Raw genomic sequence first — 18,347 nt, 5'->3', positions numbered from 1 at the left:
TGAAATTCAACTCTCATTCTTTTCGCAAATGGAAGGAGATGTCGTGCAAGCCGAAGACTTTGTCAAGTGTCGATAAACTCACCTATAATAATGGGTCGATCTTGAGAATCAATCCTAATCGAATATATTGAAGGGAGATCATCTATCCTCTTAATCCTTAGAATAGGTATTATATATAGGATAATCAATTCACTGCGGTGCCCAAGACAAGACAAGATGAATAAGAATGTTGAAGGGACATAAGACTCAGATAAGGTAAGGAAAGACACTGACCATCTAGGTCGCCAATCTTCTTTTTTAGGGAGTTGGAGACGATCATTTATTAGAAGTCGATACTAAAATGATTCCACAAACAAAGAGCCATATACATTTTATTGTAACATCTACTAATTTGTTTTGCGAATAGTGTGAAAACAACTAGAAGTTGAGTAAACTGATGCAACAATTTTAGGCTTAAATATAACGTTACAGAATGATTGTAGTTTAATAAGTGAAAAAAACATAATCTGAAATCACTTTCACGACTTAGGCACAACATTATACCATTTTCCGAAAATAATTTTATACTTAGTAAGTCTTTGGCATTGAGTTGAGCTAAATTGAGCCCATTCTTCAGCCCAATCGAATCGAACCTATCTCAACGCTAATTCAACTTATTTATCAACATGAACTGTGGAGGGATACTTGATATTTCTCTACCTTTAATCACATGTCTCGAGTTCAAGCTTATAGGAATGAAGAAAATTTTGTTGGCAGTATCATCTCTAAAAAATGAATCAAGTAATGCCTGGATTTTAGTATTTGCATAGCTCCATTTCAACATTTGACATTTTCTTTTAGTATATTTATAACAACAACAACAGCATACCAATTAATATTAAGGATATACTTCAAAATAATTATCAACTCAGCTATCGTTACAAAGTATTGGTAAAATAGAAGGACGGAGGGAGGATTTTTTTCTAAATAAGTTAAACATTGAAAAAGTAGTTGTAGAGTCTTTGGCTTTTAGGACTCTATGCAACTTTTTTTTCACTTTAAATATGAGACGTTAATTCAAATACTCTATGAAGAAGAAAAAGAAAGAAAAAAAATATTGACATTTTAGTTAGTTGCATAGAATAAGGAAGAAAAAAATATTGACATTTTCTTTAGGTACAATTTTTTTTCTTTTTAAAATGTCCCTATATTTACTAACTCTCTATATAATTTCAATGCTCTACCGTAGATTCTTTAAGACCAAATATGTAAAATGCATTTTAGTACATTATATACATTTTTAATCTAAATCACAATAATATTAAAAAATTTATATTATTTTTAAAATTTTTGTGCCTAGTTAAATTAAGCATTTAAATTGAAATTGGAGAGTAACAAATTATTATAGGTTATACTCGCTTCAAAAACAAATTTTTCAAAGCCCAAAAATGTTACTATTCGTTATTTTATTTTTCCAAAATTTACCCTTTTCTCTGATATTATTTTCAAATCCCAACACTAATTATTTCTACTTTTAAATAAAGGTCCCAAAAAATAAAAAGGATACCCTTTGATTTGTGTTGTTAATTACTCTCTACGTTGTAGTTTTTTTTTTTTAAATGTTCATTAAGAAAAAATAATAAATCCAAAACTTAAGCATCGTTTACTATACTCATTATCTTATTTATTAGACCTTCTTCAAATAACAACAACAACAACAACAACATGACTGATATTAAGGAGATAATTGAAAAATAATTATCAACGTTGGTATTAAAATTTCTAAAACGTGATATTTTTATTTATGTTTTTTTTTTTTTACTTTTTTTTTCTTTTTTGTTGAAAACTACTGTTACAGTGTAGGTAAAATAGTAAGGGAATGGAGCAATTTTCTCTAAGTAAGTTAAAAGTTTGAAGAAGTAGTTGTAGAGTCTTTAGCTTTTAGGACTCTATACAACTTTTTTTAACTTTAAATATGAGACGTTAATTCAAATACTCTATTAAGATAAAGTCCAGATGAAGAAAAACAAATATGTTACTAAAAAATTGGTAAAGTAGTTTTTTTTGTCACTTCTAGTTGTGAATAGTATAGTAGCAGAGGTATTTCCTTATTATTTGCTATGTCTTCATTATTTTTTTAAATATTATTAGAGATAATTTAGGTATAAGTTTTATGAACATTAACATAATGTACATTATTTGTTTACCCTAAAAAAAAATGCATTTGGTTCTATTCTTATTGTTTTAGTTGTCTTGAAATTTATAATTTAAGAATGGTTGTTTTTCTATCTATGATTAGAAATTCACGTTTTGTTATGTTTAATTCTGTTGGATTAAAACAACTCAAAGATACTTTTAATATTGTTTACTTGTGTAAGTTCTAGAATTGTTACACATAAAAGAAAGGATGTTAAATATGAGAAGTCCTTCCAATGGTTATGATCCTCCGTCTAAGCATAATGTACCACCACCAAGAGCGTTGTAGAGAACTTAAAAATCTAAAATACTACAAGTGTCTAATTTTATCGGATGTCCACGAAGGGCTCAATAAGTTTGTATTTGGACTATTTAGATCAACTAAATGAGAGTATGACTATGTAGTAAAAGAACAAATTAACCACACTTTTCGGGACCCCTTGCTTTTTTTTACAAGACAACTAAATGAGAGTATGACTATGTAGTAAAAGAACAAATTAACCACACTTTTCGGGACCCCTTTCTTTTATTTACAAGATGAAATTCAACTCTCATTCTTTTCTTTCATAGCTGGAGCAAATGGAAGGAGACGTCTTTTATTTACAAGATGAAATTCAACTTTCATTCTTTTCTTTTATAGCTGGAGCAAATGGAAGGAGACGTTGAGCAAGCCGAAGACTTTGTTAAGTATCAGTAGACACGCCTATGGTTAGGGGTCGATCCTGAGAATCAATCCTAATTGGATTTATAAAAGGGAGATTCTCTATCCTCTTAATCTTTAGAGTAAATATTATATATAAGATACTCAAACCACTGCGGTGTCCAAGATAAGGCAAGATGAATAGGAATGTTGAAAGGACATAAAGCTCAGCTAACGCAAGGAACGACCCCTGACCATCTAGGTCACCAATCTTCTTTTTTAGGGACGATCATTTCTTAAAACTCGATAATAGTGTGTTTCTACCAACAAAGAGACATATCTGTTCTATTGCAACATTGCTGATTTTTCCACAAATAGATAGAAAACAACAATTCATTTGTTATGATTCAAGACAATGCAATGTTGTGTAAACAGAACTAGAAGCTGTGTAAACTAATAGGAGCATTAATAAGCCAGTACTACTACTTAATCGTTACATTGCTCTCTGAGGCTGTATATATATAACAGCACTCGAAGAAAGAAGCACGACGTGGTTCACAAAATTACAAGATTCAAACACCAAAGACAAATCTGGCATAAAAAAACTGGCAAGTAAATCGCCATCCTTTGAAGCAACAAAGCGGCAGGTTATTGTCAACTGTCAAGTAATTGAACTGCATATCGTGATCTAGAGATTAGGGAATCGAAGGTCAATTCTGCTTCAGTTTGACGAGATTGAACGTTCGTTCCAGACAGTTTGAATCCATGATGCCTGAAAACAGTCAAACCAAGTTTGGTGTCATACTAATTGTTATTAAAATCTGCCATAATTCACAGTAGGAAGCAACTTCAAGACAAAGGAAAATAGGGACACGAAATGAAATCTGTAAAGAAGCAAAAAAGTAAAAACAACTTAAAGGGAATAGGTATGTTTCACTTGGTGAAATGAGCTTTACCCACCTTACACATACAGGTGGAAGTTCGAATTTCCATTTTGTTTGCCCTTCCGCACTCCCTTTCCCTTCCCACTTAGAAAAATATATGAAAACTGTACAACAAAATTTCATCTTTTAATACCGAAGTGATAGAAGCGTAACTATGCAGCCAGCTTCTGCAGTTGTTTATCAATCTCACACAGCCTCTACAAAGTAAGACAAACTTGTAAAATGAAAGAAAAACTTGAAGCAAAGTATCATCTGCATCCTCTCTATTCAAGTATAGACCCTAAGGGAGCATTTTGTAGGAGGTATTAGAGAAAATAATACATGTATTAGCCTTGGTATTATTTAATCCCTTGTTCGGTAGTGTTTTCAACCTATGTATTAGTAGTAAACCATCGCATTAACAATACAGATACTATTCCTATTCTAATACACCTCATTCAATACTATTCCAGTTCTAATACACCCTATTCATTTAATACAACAAACCAAACAGTCAATAAAAAATTAATGTCCGCATAATTAATACACCCTATTTAGTACTATTCTTATATACCCTACCAAACGACCCCTAAATGTTTAATTCAATTTTTTTAAAAAAGAAACACAATTTTGTCAATGTCCTTCAAAAGAGTTGCAACATAAATAAAGCATGGCAAATGACAAATATTATGGATCCCTAACACTCATCCACTTGACCTTTATTAAGAACTCCTCCAAAGAGAACCAACTCCATTTCTAGAATGCTCAACCTACATCTAGAATTCACTTCCTTCAGAGAATGCCCGGCTCCATGTTGTTCAGACACTTAAAAAATGTTGACGGGTGCGTGTTGGATCCTCCAAAAGTGGTGCATTGTTGGAGGATCTCACATGGGCGCCGCAACATTTTTGAAGAGTCCGAGTTACATAACCCCATATCATTTTTCAAAGTAGGTGTAATGGGTTCTTCAGGCCTTAGCTTAACTGGCATGACTCCAGCAACTTCATTTCACTCATTCACAAAGAAAAATGCCTCCAAACTACCGATGATTAATCCAGTCCACAGAGTATGTTACTTCCAGCTTTTTCCAAAACAAATTGAGCCTGATCTATGTTTCAAACAGAGATATGGGTATCACAGTCTTTGAACTATTAAGGAGACATTATTGAACAAACCGTAGAAACTTCAAATCCAAAGTCAAGTACTCCCCCCGTCCCAATTTATGTAGCAATGTTTGACGAGGCACAAAGTCTAAGAAAGAAAGACTGACTTTTGAAACTAGTGGTATAGAATATACCATAGACATTTGTCTGACTATAAATATTCTCATTAAACGTAAAATAAAAAGTTTAAAATTAAATTATTTTTAAATAAGTTATATGGTATTCTTTTTCAACAGACTAAAAACAAAAGTATGTCATATAACTGGAATGGAGGAGTAGTTTCTTTACTTTCTGGAGAGTACTTCATTTGTGCAGAAAAACAAATGATGCCATGCATCCATAATAATCCAAAAGGCAACAACATTTTCATTCAATTATTGTATAGAAAGACTGTACGCCATGTGTCCAGGATAGTAGTAAAGCTTACAGTTGAGCTGCTCAGAGAGGACATATTACTCAACGTCTCCAATCTTCACGATATACATAAACTGATAAAAGGAACTCTTTTTACTACAGCATGACTATTTTGTGTAACATTCAGCAACTGAACATTGTTTATTTCTAGCTAAGTTGCACAGAACAGGAAATTCAACCCTCAATTTCTCTTCATCCAACCATCTATCATTCCAAAAACAGGTTCTTCTAGCCATCCCAACTTTCAAGGCCATAAATTACTTATCTGCTACCAATTACTAGTTCCTGAAGGCAGTGCCTCTGATCTCATGAGGTTTTTCATCATGTGATTGTCCGTTAATTTTAACTATTGGCGTGAACAGGGGACAAAAATGCTTAGTTTTGATAAATTTTTAGAAATTCTTATATGCATAAAGGTATATTTATAGGAACACTTTATACCTACTCTCAAACTTAAGGTACCAGTAATGTCATTTTCTAGTGATTTTCATGTGACAGTTATTTTGTGGGATAACGGGTAAAACATGTCATTTTATTGGTATAAAACAAACAAAAGTGATTTCACTAAACCATTTCTGTATCTTGGATGACCATCTAAGAACTTAACTCTTAATGCTTCGCATGGGAGGTCACAGACCAAACTACTATGCAGTATTGAAACATTGATTTTCTTTTCTTTTCTTCACTTCCCTTTGGTAAGGAATGTTCATATAGTTTCCATAGTAGTTATTATAAGCCAAACTTTCCACTCATTTGACCTTCACATGCTGTTTCTGAAGACAAGTCTATTAATCAAACAATAAATCAACTTAGACTCGATCACTAACGGACTGGTTATACGATGAATCATCTATAACTGGTCCCAACGAATGCCCAAGTGTTGTTAAAGGCTCAAGCAAGCTTAGGTAAAGCCAGGTTGTTGCCCGCGGTGGTGTAATCCGATAACATTATACAAAAAACAATCCTTTTTTTCCATTCTGCAGCATTCATCCTATTTCATTTCAAAATATCACATCTACAAATAATTGAAAACTCCTAAATTCGTTAACACTAAATATAAAATGCAGGAATAACTCACATAGAACAATACAAGCTTACTTTTCAACAGTCTTCACCGAAGAGGCGACGAAGACGGGAAGCAAAGCGACCAGTAGGCTCAGCAGCAGCTTCAGCAAGCAAGCTTTGCCTAATATGATCCATTCGCTGAACAAGTCCTTGTTGTTCTTCCTCGAGCCCAGCATTATCCTCCATGAGATTATGAATACGATACTTTTGCCCAAGCGATCTAACACTCAATAGAAGTATTCCTGTCATGGCGAAGAACTGTATGAAACTGTCTTTTCTCTTCATTGCGTTTGCAAAGAAGCTTAATGACTTATTAGGGTTCTGGAAGCCGCCGGAAGCGACCGATCTCGGTGGTGGAATAGAGGAAGCCATTAAGATTACTGAAGATGCCGGGAATAATGTCGCCGGAAAAATAGTCGCCGGCGGGCAAGTGATCTCTTAGGAATTAATTGCAGCAGTCTAATGAAACTCTTTTTTTTTTTGAGTTCCTTGCTTTTTGCATTGTGTGATTTGTACTTTGTCCTATTTTTTTTTTTTTTATTTACATTCTAATTGTTATTTTTTCCAAAATAATGAAAATTGTTCATTGTTTTAAAATAAATTTATTTTTACTTGTCATATTTTACTATTAATAAAATAATTTATTTTTATGTTTTACACTTAACAAAAATAATTTATTCTCGAGTCCAATATTAAAATTTTAATTAATATAAATATTATGATAAAATACTCATACTAAACACTATTTTACTTTGTAGTTTATAATTTAACTGAAAATATAATAATAAAAAAATCTGTTGACAATTAATGTCATTTGTATAATAAAAAACCAATAAATAATTATAAGAATTGCAAAAAAATTAGATAAATAAAAACCAAATGAAAAATCTATTTATTTAATTTAATTTTAAAATTTTAAAATTCAAACTTAATTTTTTTAAGAAAAAATCTAGTCAAACAGAACCATATACATCTTTAGTAAAATGTTTACTAGACATCTATTTAATTTTTTTTTCCATAAAAATATTGGCTAGTAATCTATTTAATTTTTTTGCCTAATTAGGAGTCAATTTATTTCATATTCTATTTTATTCTTATTACAGTAATTTGGTTAAAATAGTGTGTCCTTTTTAGGACATGAATTATCATTTTTCTTCTGGGGACTCTCATTCATCACTCTCTCTTTCTTCTTCTAACCCCCATCCCCCCTTTCTCCTCCCACCCCACACCACCGGAGGCTTAAACCCTAACTCTACTCCGATGGCTTTAGCCGGCGGCTATGCAAACTCCAAGTTAATCCAAAACGACGCTGCCGTGGCGCCACCAAAACCCTTGTCATCTTCCGTAATCGAACGATATAAGGCGGCGTTGAAGGAGAGGGAAATGGAAATTAGGGCTTCTATGCCAGACGGCGATGATGATGTTATCGTGTTGCCTCCGTCTAGGAATGAGATTGTTAGGCTTTATGAATTGTTGTTGTCCGAGCTGGCTTTTAATTCTAAGCCTATCATTACTGACCTTACCATCATTGCTGGCGAACAGAGAGAACATGGTGAAGGCATTGCTCATGCGATTTGTAATCGGATTCTAGAGGTAGTGTTTTACAGTATTCAGTTTTGTTAAGGTTTTGAAATGCTGCTTACAACAACAGTTAATCCTAGCCGTTTCAATTCACATTTTCAATCTGATTATCTTAATAAAGTGATTTCTTTTGTTCTGATGTAAAAATGGTATTGCCTTTGCTTTTTCTATGTCGAATTCTATCCCTTTGAACTGTATTGAAGTTTCGGGATGAATTGTATTGTTTCAGAAGTGTTGGATTCTTGTGCATTCTGTTGATTACTATAGTGGTGAATTGTTAATCTTGTATCTGTTAAAATTGCTGTGGAAATGGTGTCTTCTTAGTTTGGTTTATTGCATTGTCGAGAGTATTGTCATCTAGATATCAAAAGTTGAATGCTAGAATTAAAGTCCAAGTATTCTGTGAATTCTGGTATGAAAATGTGGCATTTTATGGTATGGGAGTCCTTGGCAATAAGCATTAAGCAATTGAAATGAACTTAGATGCTTTAAGCTACTCTCCATGACAAATACATGTAGAAATGAATGAAGCAGTTCCAAAGTCTGGGATCTTATACTTGTCATGACTTAGCTGTTCTTGCAGATTTTTATGTTGTATGGAGCTTGTGAAAACTCTTACACTCATTCCTTCTGAATCTGAAAGGAAAAGTTAGAAGAAGTATCCTGAGAGCGACTAACACTCAAAATTATAGATTATATTGGGCATGGACAAATATGAATTCAAATTAACGAGTTAAAGTAATACATTCTTAATATTCCAGTCCTCTTGCTTTGGTCTCCTTAAATTGTTTCATCTATTTATTTTTCTTTGTTTGGGCTGCTGGTGGCTAAGCTTGGTGTGGTAGTTTGTGGTTGAGTATTAGCGTTGGATTCATCATCTCCACATGTGCTTTTAGATGAAGTTAAAGATTAGGGTACTTCTTCTAAAATAATAGAATGATGATATCCAATAGTTCTAGTGTCATGTGGTTGATGTTACAATATGAATGGAATATATTTATTTTTATGATTAGTATTGCTGTAACGCAAATTAGTCTTTGAAGCTTACTGATTCTTACAAACTGGGCAGCAGATGTAGAAAAATTTGTAGTCGTGCTCCTTTGCTTGATCAATTCCTTCCCTGTGTAAATGAACAGAATACTTGTACAATAGATGGTGGGGAAGTTTGTCCTTTGTTTGGCTGTGGTGCATAGATTTGATATATTCTTACATAGAAGAGGTTAAGAGAAAATATATGATGGAAGAGTAGTTTGGTTTACAGTTAATGCTTTTTCAATAGGTGAGTTGTATGAAGAAAAGTAACTCCTGGGATTGCATGCTAAGTGTTATTCCTCTTAGAATGAACTGGAAAGAAGCAAAGAAATAATCAAAACTTCATGAGATTTAGAGAAAATCAGCATGTATCTACTCCCTGCTTAGTTTGAAAATTATCTAGTTCACAGTGGCTTGAGTTTTGTAAGGATTATGGCTGAAAAGATAGCCATCTCTTATTCGTTTTGATAATTATTTTGTTCGCAAGGGTGTGTTTTTAAAGGATTACTGTTCAAGTGCTTTCGATCACACATCACCTGCAATATAAGCAGGACAAAACATAGGAACTGACTACTTTCTGAGAGCTGTATGCGCTGCCCAGTATAGTTAAAAACCACTTGATAGCGAAACTATTGATCACTTGTAGTAATTGTTTAGGTTAAGCTGTCTCTGCCTTCCTTATTTTTAATTTGTCAGGGAACTGGTAATTTTTTGTTCTTAGCATGCCATTTTGATGTATTTGTTAGCCATGTTTTTCTGCATTCTCTCATTATTCACTTTTTTAGGTCCCAGTTGAGCAGAAACTACCTGCATTATACCTTCTGGATAGTGTTGTAAAAAATATTGGCAAGGACTACATCAAGCATTTCTCTGCCCATTTACCTGAGGTGAGTAGTTTTATATGGTATTTGCATGACTGCTATGATGTTATACCACTTTATATGATTTTGTTTTTCTTTTCCAAGGTTTTCTGTGAGGCATATAGGCAAGTTCACCCTAGCATGCATCCTGCAATGCGCCACCTCTTTGGAACATGGTCAACTGTGTTCCCAGCACCTGTTCTCCAGAAAATTGAAACTCGTCTTCAGTTTTCACAGCCGGGGGTCCAACAATCTTCTGGCTTGACTTCGTCAAGAGCATCTGAATCACCGAGACCAACTCATGGCATTCATGTAAATCCAAAATATTTGGAAGCAAGGCGTCAGCTTGGGCACTCCACTATTGATTCAGTAAGCTTTTAGTGAATCCCCATTCCCCCCTTGACATCTATTCCCTTCTCAAGTTTTTTGTTTTCTAAATTATCTTTATTTGCAGATCGGTTTATGTTTTCTGGTGCTGTCTTGAGTATTTATTTTAATTTATCATCTGTTCCCTCTTGGTTCTCATTGCCATACCTAATATTTGAAATGATTGAATTAGATTGAAGGATGTGGCCAAATTTATGAAAAGTCTTCAGCAAAAATATTGTACTAATTAATATAATCTGAAATGTACTTTTTTTTTTTTGAAAAAAGTAAGTATGTTATATATTCAAAAGCAGAATAACTTAGCACTAAGGTAGTACACATAACTGGAAACCTTCTGTACAAAAACAAGATGAATTAACAGCTCTCTAACACTGAGGATCTAATTAGTGTAGGCATGAAACAAAACTTTGGTCTAAATTTTTTCTATTAATTTATGCCTTTTAAGCTTCCTTTGGTTCCTATACACATACCAATGAGGTGAAAAAAAATACCCTTAATTGGCTTCTTTCTTTTGGGTAAGTGCAATAACAACACCATTGGAGTTGCTTATTCCAATGGGAGGACAATATGTTTAACACCAACAAATTCTAGGGCTTAAAACTGAAATAATTGTTAAAAATGTTACTTTTTGAAGTATCAAATTGAGGCAGAAATGTCATTCAAGGAGACTAAGCTTAAAAGTAGGTAAGTAGTACAGGTAAGACACATCGTTGACACACATCATCAACATTGTTGAGTCTTATGGTTGGATCTTCTATAGGTAGTTGTGATAGACATAATTGAACCACTTGATTCTAGTTTTCCTTTTCATCTCATTTTTCATCCCTTTACTGGTACTTTTTGAGAATTTGGTCCTTTGGAAGTACCTGGGCCTGTAATTAAAGTAATTCTATTGGGAGACAGAGAGGGGGGTAGTGTAGAACAAACTTGATTGAGGATGCCCTGTTGGCATTTCTCATTAGATGTCAAATGTGGTTAGATCTTTTTTATTCCAGATACAGATGATCACTAGACATTGATTTGTGAAGTTAGAACTGTTCGAACAACTTGGCTTAGCATATTTTCAAGGAGTCACCCTACAGATATCATAGTCTAGTTATCAATCCACATTTTTTTTTTTTTTTTTGCTTTCACGCAATCTAGATGAATGGGGTAGAATGAAATAGCATTTAATAAATCTGCTGACTCCTGTAACTTATTCTTATTAGTTAGGTAGTTATAAGGGTATTATTTTGAAGTAAATGTCATAGGCTTCATAGTTGAGTTACACCGACCGACTTGCTTTATTGTACTTATTAATATGTTTCCACTTAGATGCCAAACACGTGAAAGTGTTTTAAACTGCAAAAAGGGATGATGAGTAGAATTTCTTAGAGTGAAGTTTGACTGTTGCAGGTAAGAGCTGAAAATTCTACAGGTCATATATCTTCAGATCTGGAAGCCAAGCAAGTTCTGTCTACATCTTCAAAGAATGCGAGATCATCCTCTCCTTATACAGTGGGGCCTCCGAGGTCATTGTCACCCACCCTCAATGAGTTTGCCTTGGATAATCCTGCCATAGGACTCAGAGAAAGGGCCTCACCATCTCATACTGCACTTGACTATGGGTTTAGCAGAGTAAGAGGGAGAGATGTTGAGAGGAGTGAGTGGCAGAGAATTTTGCCTGATGGTGCTAATCAGCAACCAGACATTCCTTCTAAATATCGCATGAACAAGGGAATTGATCTTCAAGGACCTAGAGCTTTGATTGATGCTTATGGAATTGATGAAAGGGAAAAAGTATCCAATCTGAGGCAACAAAAGATCGGGAATGCCACTATTAATGGCTTAGGCAATAGGTTAGCAGTTAAGACATGGCAAAACACCGAAGAGGAAGAGTTCAACTGGGAAGATATGAGTCCAACTTTAGCAGATCAGAGTCCGTTTAATGATTTGTCAGCATCTGTTCGCCATCCTCAGAGTATTAGGATGAGACCTGGTGTTGATTCACAACATGCTGTGCCATTGGTGACTGACCCTAGAAGGAGCTGGGCTAATCGAGGGCAATATTCTTTAGTTCATGATTCTTCCTTGGATGATGTTCACTCGGTTAGTATTGATGTACTATCGCATGCAGTTATTTTCCTTAGTTTTTTGCTTACTGATGTTATTCAACTTAGTTTTTTGCTTATTAATGTTATTCTAACTTTTTTGATGTCTCTGATATCTTATTTGTTTGGAGCAATAAAAATTAGCCTTAGCAGCATATTTTGTTATCTTATCTTCAGCTGATTGTTCAGATTGGAATTCTATATCTGCTTCCCATTGGCTAAAACAAACCTAATTGGAGCCAGTGACTTTATTTTGTTGTATTTATTATTATCTGAGTTATTTGACGGATGTGGACCAAACTCGTAGTTCTTACATTTATTTCGCGATCAAGATAGCATCATAATACACCATGAGTAAATTCATTTGCTCTTTGTCTTGTATAAGGGGGCATCTTTATTTTTGTTTCATCACTTGAGAGATTTTTTTTTTCATATTGAAATTATGTCAGTTCTTTTGGCAGTCTGGTCGAGGGGCGAGAAATAAAATTACTGGATATTGCGATGAGACATCTCTGATTTCAGGTTCACATTATCTTCAAAAGCTTCCAGAAAATGTGCCACAGTTGCCTCTAAGACATTTAAAGGGTGAAGGAAGTGGCATCTCATCAGCGACCGGTGAATTAAAGCACCCTTTGATTGGCAATTTGGCTGCTGATGGGCATACTTGGAGGCCACCATATGTTCCGCCAAGAATGAATCCTACTTTTGACTCTTCGGTTCAGGATATTCGGGTGGTTACTGGACGGGGCCCTGGTGTACCATGGCCTCCCCAAAATGTGCATACTCCCCAATCTTTGACTTCAAAACCTGTTGTTCTGCCTCATAATCATGTCAGAAGTCCTTTTGAAGTAAATAATGCAAGCAATTCAGTTGTCAATCATACTTTGGACAGGCCAGTTCTTCCTGAGCAACATATTGATAATTTGAAGAGCAGCTCACATATCAAGTTTCCACAATTTCCTAGTCAACACCCCACATCATTTTCTGCAAGTCATCAAAACCCTGAACAGATGGCTTCAGCAGAACCTCAGCTATTGCTTTCTCAGCGTATTCATCAGACTATGCCTCCAAGTGCCTCACTTCCAACCTCAAACCATTTGCTACCGCCAATTTATAGATACCCTCTACAGGGTCCTGGTTCTTCTATAGGTACTCACTTCCCCCGTCCAGTTTCAGGTCCACAGGTGTCTATGCCATTGGTTAATGTCCCAAATACGTCATCACAATTTTCCTCAGGAGCTTTACCACCTTTTCCCAGAGGCCCACTTCCTATGCCTTCTAAATTCATGCCAGCATCCCAAAATCCAGGTCAGGTTACTCCTAACCCTCCAGCAGCAGGCTTTTCAAGCTTGATTAACTCACTCATGGCACAAGGTTTGATTTCATTGACAAATCAAGCTCCCGCACAGGTACTTGTTTTTTTCCTATGTCAAGCTTTCTCTACTGTCAATTTTCTTGTGAAGATTTTTCTCAGCCATGTGATATAATTTTTAGGATCCTGTGGGCCTTGATTTTAATCCGGATCTTCTTAAGGTTCGTCGCGATTCTGCAGTAACTGCTTTATATGCTGATCTTCCAAGACAGTGCACAACTTGTGGCCTACGATTTAAATGCCAAGAGGCTCACAGCAGTCATATGGATTGGCATGTAACCAAGAATCGAGTATCGAAAAATCGCAAGCAGAAATCTTCTCGTAAGTGGTTTGTAAGCGTCAACATGTGGCTTAGTGGTACAGAGGCTTTGGGATCTGATGCAGTTCCTGGATTTCTACCGACTGAGCAAGTTGTCGAAACGAAGGATGATGAAGAATTGGCCGTCCCTGCTGACGATGAGCAGAATGCTTGTGCACTGTGTGGAGAGCCTTTTGATGATTTTTACAGCGATGAGACTGAAGAATGGATGTATAGGGGGGCTGTCTACATGAATGCACCAAGTGGGTCAACTGTTGGAATGGAAAGGTCTCAGTTGGGTCCAATTATTCATGCGAAATGCAGATCTGAATCTAGTGCAACTCCACATGAGGACTCCAGAAATGTGGATGAGGTGAGCCCTCTCTTTTCCTTTTTCTTAGGTTAGATTATTTGATTGCATTTTAAATATTGGTGTGTTAGTTATTGCTGAATATCATAACCTGATGGTGATGCCAAATGGCAATATGGACCCGTGACTGGGGTATCACTCTTAGTGGTGAAACACCTAAAATGGAATTTAATCAATAGTTCCTCTATTTTTCCGTGTAGTCGTATTCCTAGCAACTTTTGGGTGGCTGAGGACATGAGGTTGGCCATAGCTCAAAGCTTGAATATCTATAGTTTGTTCTTGAAGTTGTTCGGTACTTGGGGGTTTGTTTGGTGGGGTGTATAAGAGAAGTGTTGGATAGGGTGTATTAGTTGTGCTGAATTTATTTAATTATTTCTTAAGCATTGTTTGATTTGGTGTATTAAATAAAAATAACATGCATTGCATATTTCTAAAAAAAAGTCATTTGTTTTCAAAAATACCCTCCACAAATATAGTGGAAAGAATGTGGAAGAGGTTTCGAGGGAAATTGTGTGTTTACCCATGCTAATGCATTCATTAACCCCCCCGCCCCTTTGTTTTTCATGCATGCATACTTTTTCTAATGCATGCTCTATTCTTGCATTAGTTATTATACATAGGTTGAAAAAGTGTACCAAACAGGGTATTAGTAATACGCAGAGCGAATGCATGCATTATTTTTTTAATGCGTCCTACCAAACGACCCCTTAATGACATAGTGCATACTTTTCTGAATATAATAATTCAAAAAAGCGAGTTTACCTGCGATATTTGAGTGCCTGATTGTGTATAATTAGGTGCAAGTTGAGGAGACATTAGAGTCTCTAGTGTCTAGTGATTATCATAAATTGCTGTCTGTTTTTAATCTCAAAACTGTTAAAAGTTCGAGACTTTTTGTACTATTTACTTTTCCCAGATGAGGGGAATGTGCTTGTCGATCCAGGGTTACTGTTTATGGTTTCTAATTTGTTTTTTATGTTTGGAATTTGTCTATTCTCTAGGGTCAGGAAGATGGAAGTCAAAGGAAACGAATGCGGAGTTAGCTTCATTAAATCAGCTTCTAGGTGCATTGTAACTTTATCTTGAGATTTCTCCATGATAGCATTGAGGTTTAGATTATTTCTAGGTACCATGCCAGAATCATGTACATGTACAGGAGTTGTAACATCAAAGCTTCTTGTCAGAAAAGGTTTCATACAGTCTTGGGAGCATTTTTATCCTGACTTTCTCTATTTTCGTTTCCATTTCGGATCTTCTTTCATCTGTTTTCTTTTCCTGTTCACTTTTTGAGTGGCACTACCAGCCAGGTGCTTTTCATATCCTTCGAGTGTTAAAACATTTGTGGGTTTAATCCATTTTTTTCTCCTTTCACATAGAGGTTTCTGCAGGAGGATATGCAGGGAATGCTTCGATGATCTTCTTCAAGCTCGTGCTCTGTCAGGACAGAATAAATCTACCGTAGGTGCAATTAGCATATCATTCTGGTCTTATCAGATATAAAAAATATGAAAAATTTCTGTCTAAATTTACTAGGCGTATACATTTTGATGTTCAAGCTGTTTCGATATGATGTATTGCTTCTCTGTGTTGAATTACTATCTGCTTCAGTGAAACATGTTGGCATTTGTTATGTGCTTGAGACAGAGAAGTCTAATACTAGTAGTTCTTTTTAAACAGTTAATACTATTCGTCTGTCGGGGATCTTTATGCAAATATCTGGTCGGATTTACTGTTTACTTTTCTTCTTCAGTATCGATAGATTATGCATTAATCATATATATACATTTGCTGTCTGTTTTATGTTTATGCAGTTGAGTGGGCAGCTATTCGGATTAATTCTTCTGTATAGAGGAAAAAAGCCAATTTACAACTGTAGTATACAGTCCAGTGTCTGTGTTGGAGTTTCGACTCTAAATCTGAATCACATACTGCAGGGCCCATTTGGGAGTGACGCTCCCAATAAAGTTTTCTCCATATCGAAGGTTCGAACTTAAGACTTGTGGTTAAGGGTAGAGCAGTTCTATCACCGCACCTTGGTAGTCTCTTTTTTATCTTCTCATGTCAATTTTATTTCCATTTATATAGTATTAAACACGTTCACATGGTCAAAAAGGAAAATATGTCTTGTTTTTGAGTTACCTCTTTCGTCTCAAATTATTTGTTGTGATCTTTTTTACATGCCGCTTAATAAACATTAATTAAAAGAGTGTTTAAACCTATTTTATCCTTCATTAGTATTTGAACACACAACAATCATAATATCATGGTAATTAAAGTGTTTGTAGTCTTTATAAACAATTACTAGTAAAGATAAAAATGGGATGAACTTAATTCTAAAACAAAAATAATTTAACACAACTATGTTTAGAAATCACGGAGACGGAAGGAGAACAAATTAGACAATTATTGTTGGACCCACTTTAAGAGCAAACTTAATGGCTTGGATCATTTTTCTTGGCTCCTCTTTATTTAAAGACGAAATGACTTGAGAAATCATTATATTTGTTTCCGTTTGTCATTTTGGTCCTTATACTTTGTGGAGTTTCATTCAGACACTAATATTTGATTCAAAGCAAGATTCTCAAAGTCTTTGACTTTTCAAGATTTGTTTATTAGAATGAAGATTTTCTTTGAGAATGTTATGAGCAATTTAACTAAGAATATTATGTTGTCGCCAGACATGTTTGCCTCCGTTTGCTCTATCTGTAAATTTTGAATGATGAAATCAAAAATACGCAAAGAAGCAAAGGGAAATTGAAAGGATAGAGTATTTCTACGTCAAGAAATTTCCTAATTCTTGTAAAATGACTTCTAAATATCTAAAATATGGTGTTCCCCAGCTCATTATGAAGGTCCTCATAAAGTCTTTTGAGAAAAAAAAATTTGGGTGCTTCAGGTGCCAGATTCATAGGCTAATACACACGAAAAATCGGGAATTTTGGGCGATTCTTAAAAAAAGGCTTGTAAATGCGGAAATGGACGTTAAAAAAATGGTGTGAGTATATGTGAAAGTTCCCCAACTCATTACATAGGTCCTCATAAACTTTTTTGAGAAAAAAAGTTTAGGTCCTCCGGGCGCCAGATTAATGGGCTAATACACACGTCGAGGAATTTGGGTGATTTTTAAAAATGGGCTTGTAAATGCAGAAATGGGCGTTAAAAAAATGGTGTGAATATACGTGAAAAATCTCTAACTCATTACGTAGGTCCTCATAAAGTTTTTTGAGAAAAAAAGTTTAGGTCCTTCGGGCGCCAGATCCATTGGCTAATACACACGTTGAGGAACTTGAGCGATTTTTAAAAATGGGCTTGTAAATGCGAAAATGAGCGTTAAAAGAATGGTGAGAGTATACATGAAGGTTCCCCAACTCATTACAGAAGTCCTTATAATTTTTTTTGAGAAATTTTTTTGGGTCCTCCGGGCGTCAGATCCATAGACTAATACACATGAAAAATTTGGGATTCTGGGCGATTCTTAAAAAGCGGCTTGTAAATGCGGAAACGGGTGTTAAAAAAATAGTGTGAGTATACCTAAAAGTTTCCCAAGTCATTACGGAGGTCCTCATAAAGTTTTTTTGAGAAATTTTTTTTGGGTGCTCTCGGCGATAGATCCATGGGCTAATACACACGAAAAAACAGGCGATTCTTAAAAAGGGGCTTGTAAATGCGGAAATGGGCATTAAAAATGGTGCGAGTATACGTCAAGGTTCCCAACTCATTACAGAGGTCCTCATAATGTTTTAGAGAAAAAAAATTGGGTGCTCCGGGCGCCAGATGCATAGGCTAATACAAACGAAAGATCGGGGAATTTGGACGATTCTTAAAAAAGGTCTTGTAAATACGGAAATGGACGTTAAAAAAATGGTGTGAGTATACGTGAAGGTTCCCAAACTAATTACGGAGGTCCTCATAAAATTTTTGAGAAAAAATTTAAGGGTGCTCCGGGAACCAGATCCATGGGCTAATATACACGAAAA

At 35.1% G+C, this 18,347-nt stretch overlaps 2 protein-coding genes across 5 annotated transcripts; one reads left to right on the top strand and one right to left on the bottom strand.

Moving 5' to 3' along the window:
* Positions 1–3,194: 3,194 nt before the first annotated feature.
* On the bottom strand, positions 3,195–6,881 carry LOC107059742 (uncharacterized). 2 transcript variants are annotated; one of them, XM_015306602.1, is made up of 2 exons: positions 6,394–6,881; positions 3,195–3,587 (listed from the first exon to the last, which is right to left on the bottom strand). In XM_015306602.1, exon 1 carries the CDS (start codon positions 6,750–6,752, stop codon positions 6,417–6,419), a length of 336 nt encoding a protein of 111 aa, XP_015162088.1. In that variant the 5' UTR covers positions 6,753–6,881; the 3' UTR covers positions 3,195–3,587; positions 6,394–6,416. The 2 variants fall into 2 exon arrangements, with proteins under 2 accessions (XP_015162088.1, XP_015162087.1); XM_015306601.1 differs by having other exon boundaries at positions 6,414–6,881.
* A 651-nt stretch (positions 6,882–7,532) lies between these two features.
* Positions 7,533–16,000, top strand: LOC102582930 (polyadenylation and cleavage factor homolog 4). 3 transcript variants are annotated; one of them, XM_006342491.2, is made up of 7 exons: positions 7,533–7,973; positions 9,779–9,880; positions 9,959–10,222; positions 11,636–12,328; positions 12,792–13,739; positions 13,825–14,373; positions 15,372–16,000. In XM_006342491.2, exons 1-7 carry the CDS (start codon positions 7,641–7,643, stop codon positions 15,411–15,413), a joined length of 2,931 nt encoding a protein of 976 aa, XP_006342553.1. In that variant the 5' UTR covers positions 7,533–7,640; the 3' UTR covers positions 15,414–16,000. The 3 variants fall into 3 exon arrangements, with proteins under 3 accessions (XP_006342553.1, XP_015162085.1, XP_015162086.1); XM_015306599.1 differs by having other exon boundaries at positions 12,780–13,739; XM_015306600.1 differs by having other exon boundaries at positions 7,889–7,973; positions 9,786–9,880; positions 12,780–13,739.
* The last annotated feature ends 2,347 nt before the right edge of the window (positions 16,001–18,347 follow it).

This window comes from Solanum tuberosum, unplaced genomic scaffold (assembly GCF_000226075.1).
Source record: "Solanum tuberosum cultivar DM 1-3 516 R44 unplaced genomic scaffold, SolTub_3.0 scf00034, whole genome shotgun sequence".
NCBI classification, from domain to species: domain Eukaryota; kingdom Viridiplantae; phylum Streptophyta; class Magnoliopsida; order Solanales; family Solanaceae; genus Solanum; species Solanum tuberosum.
Note: the sequence above shows the minus strand (reverse complement) of the source record. Positions and strands in the feature narration are given on the sequence as shown.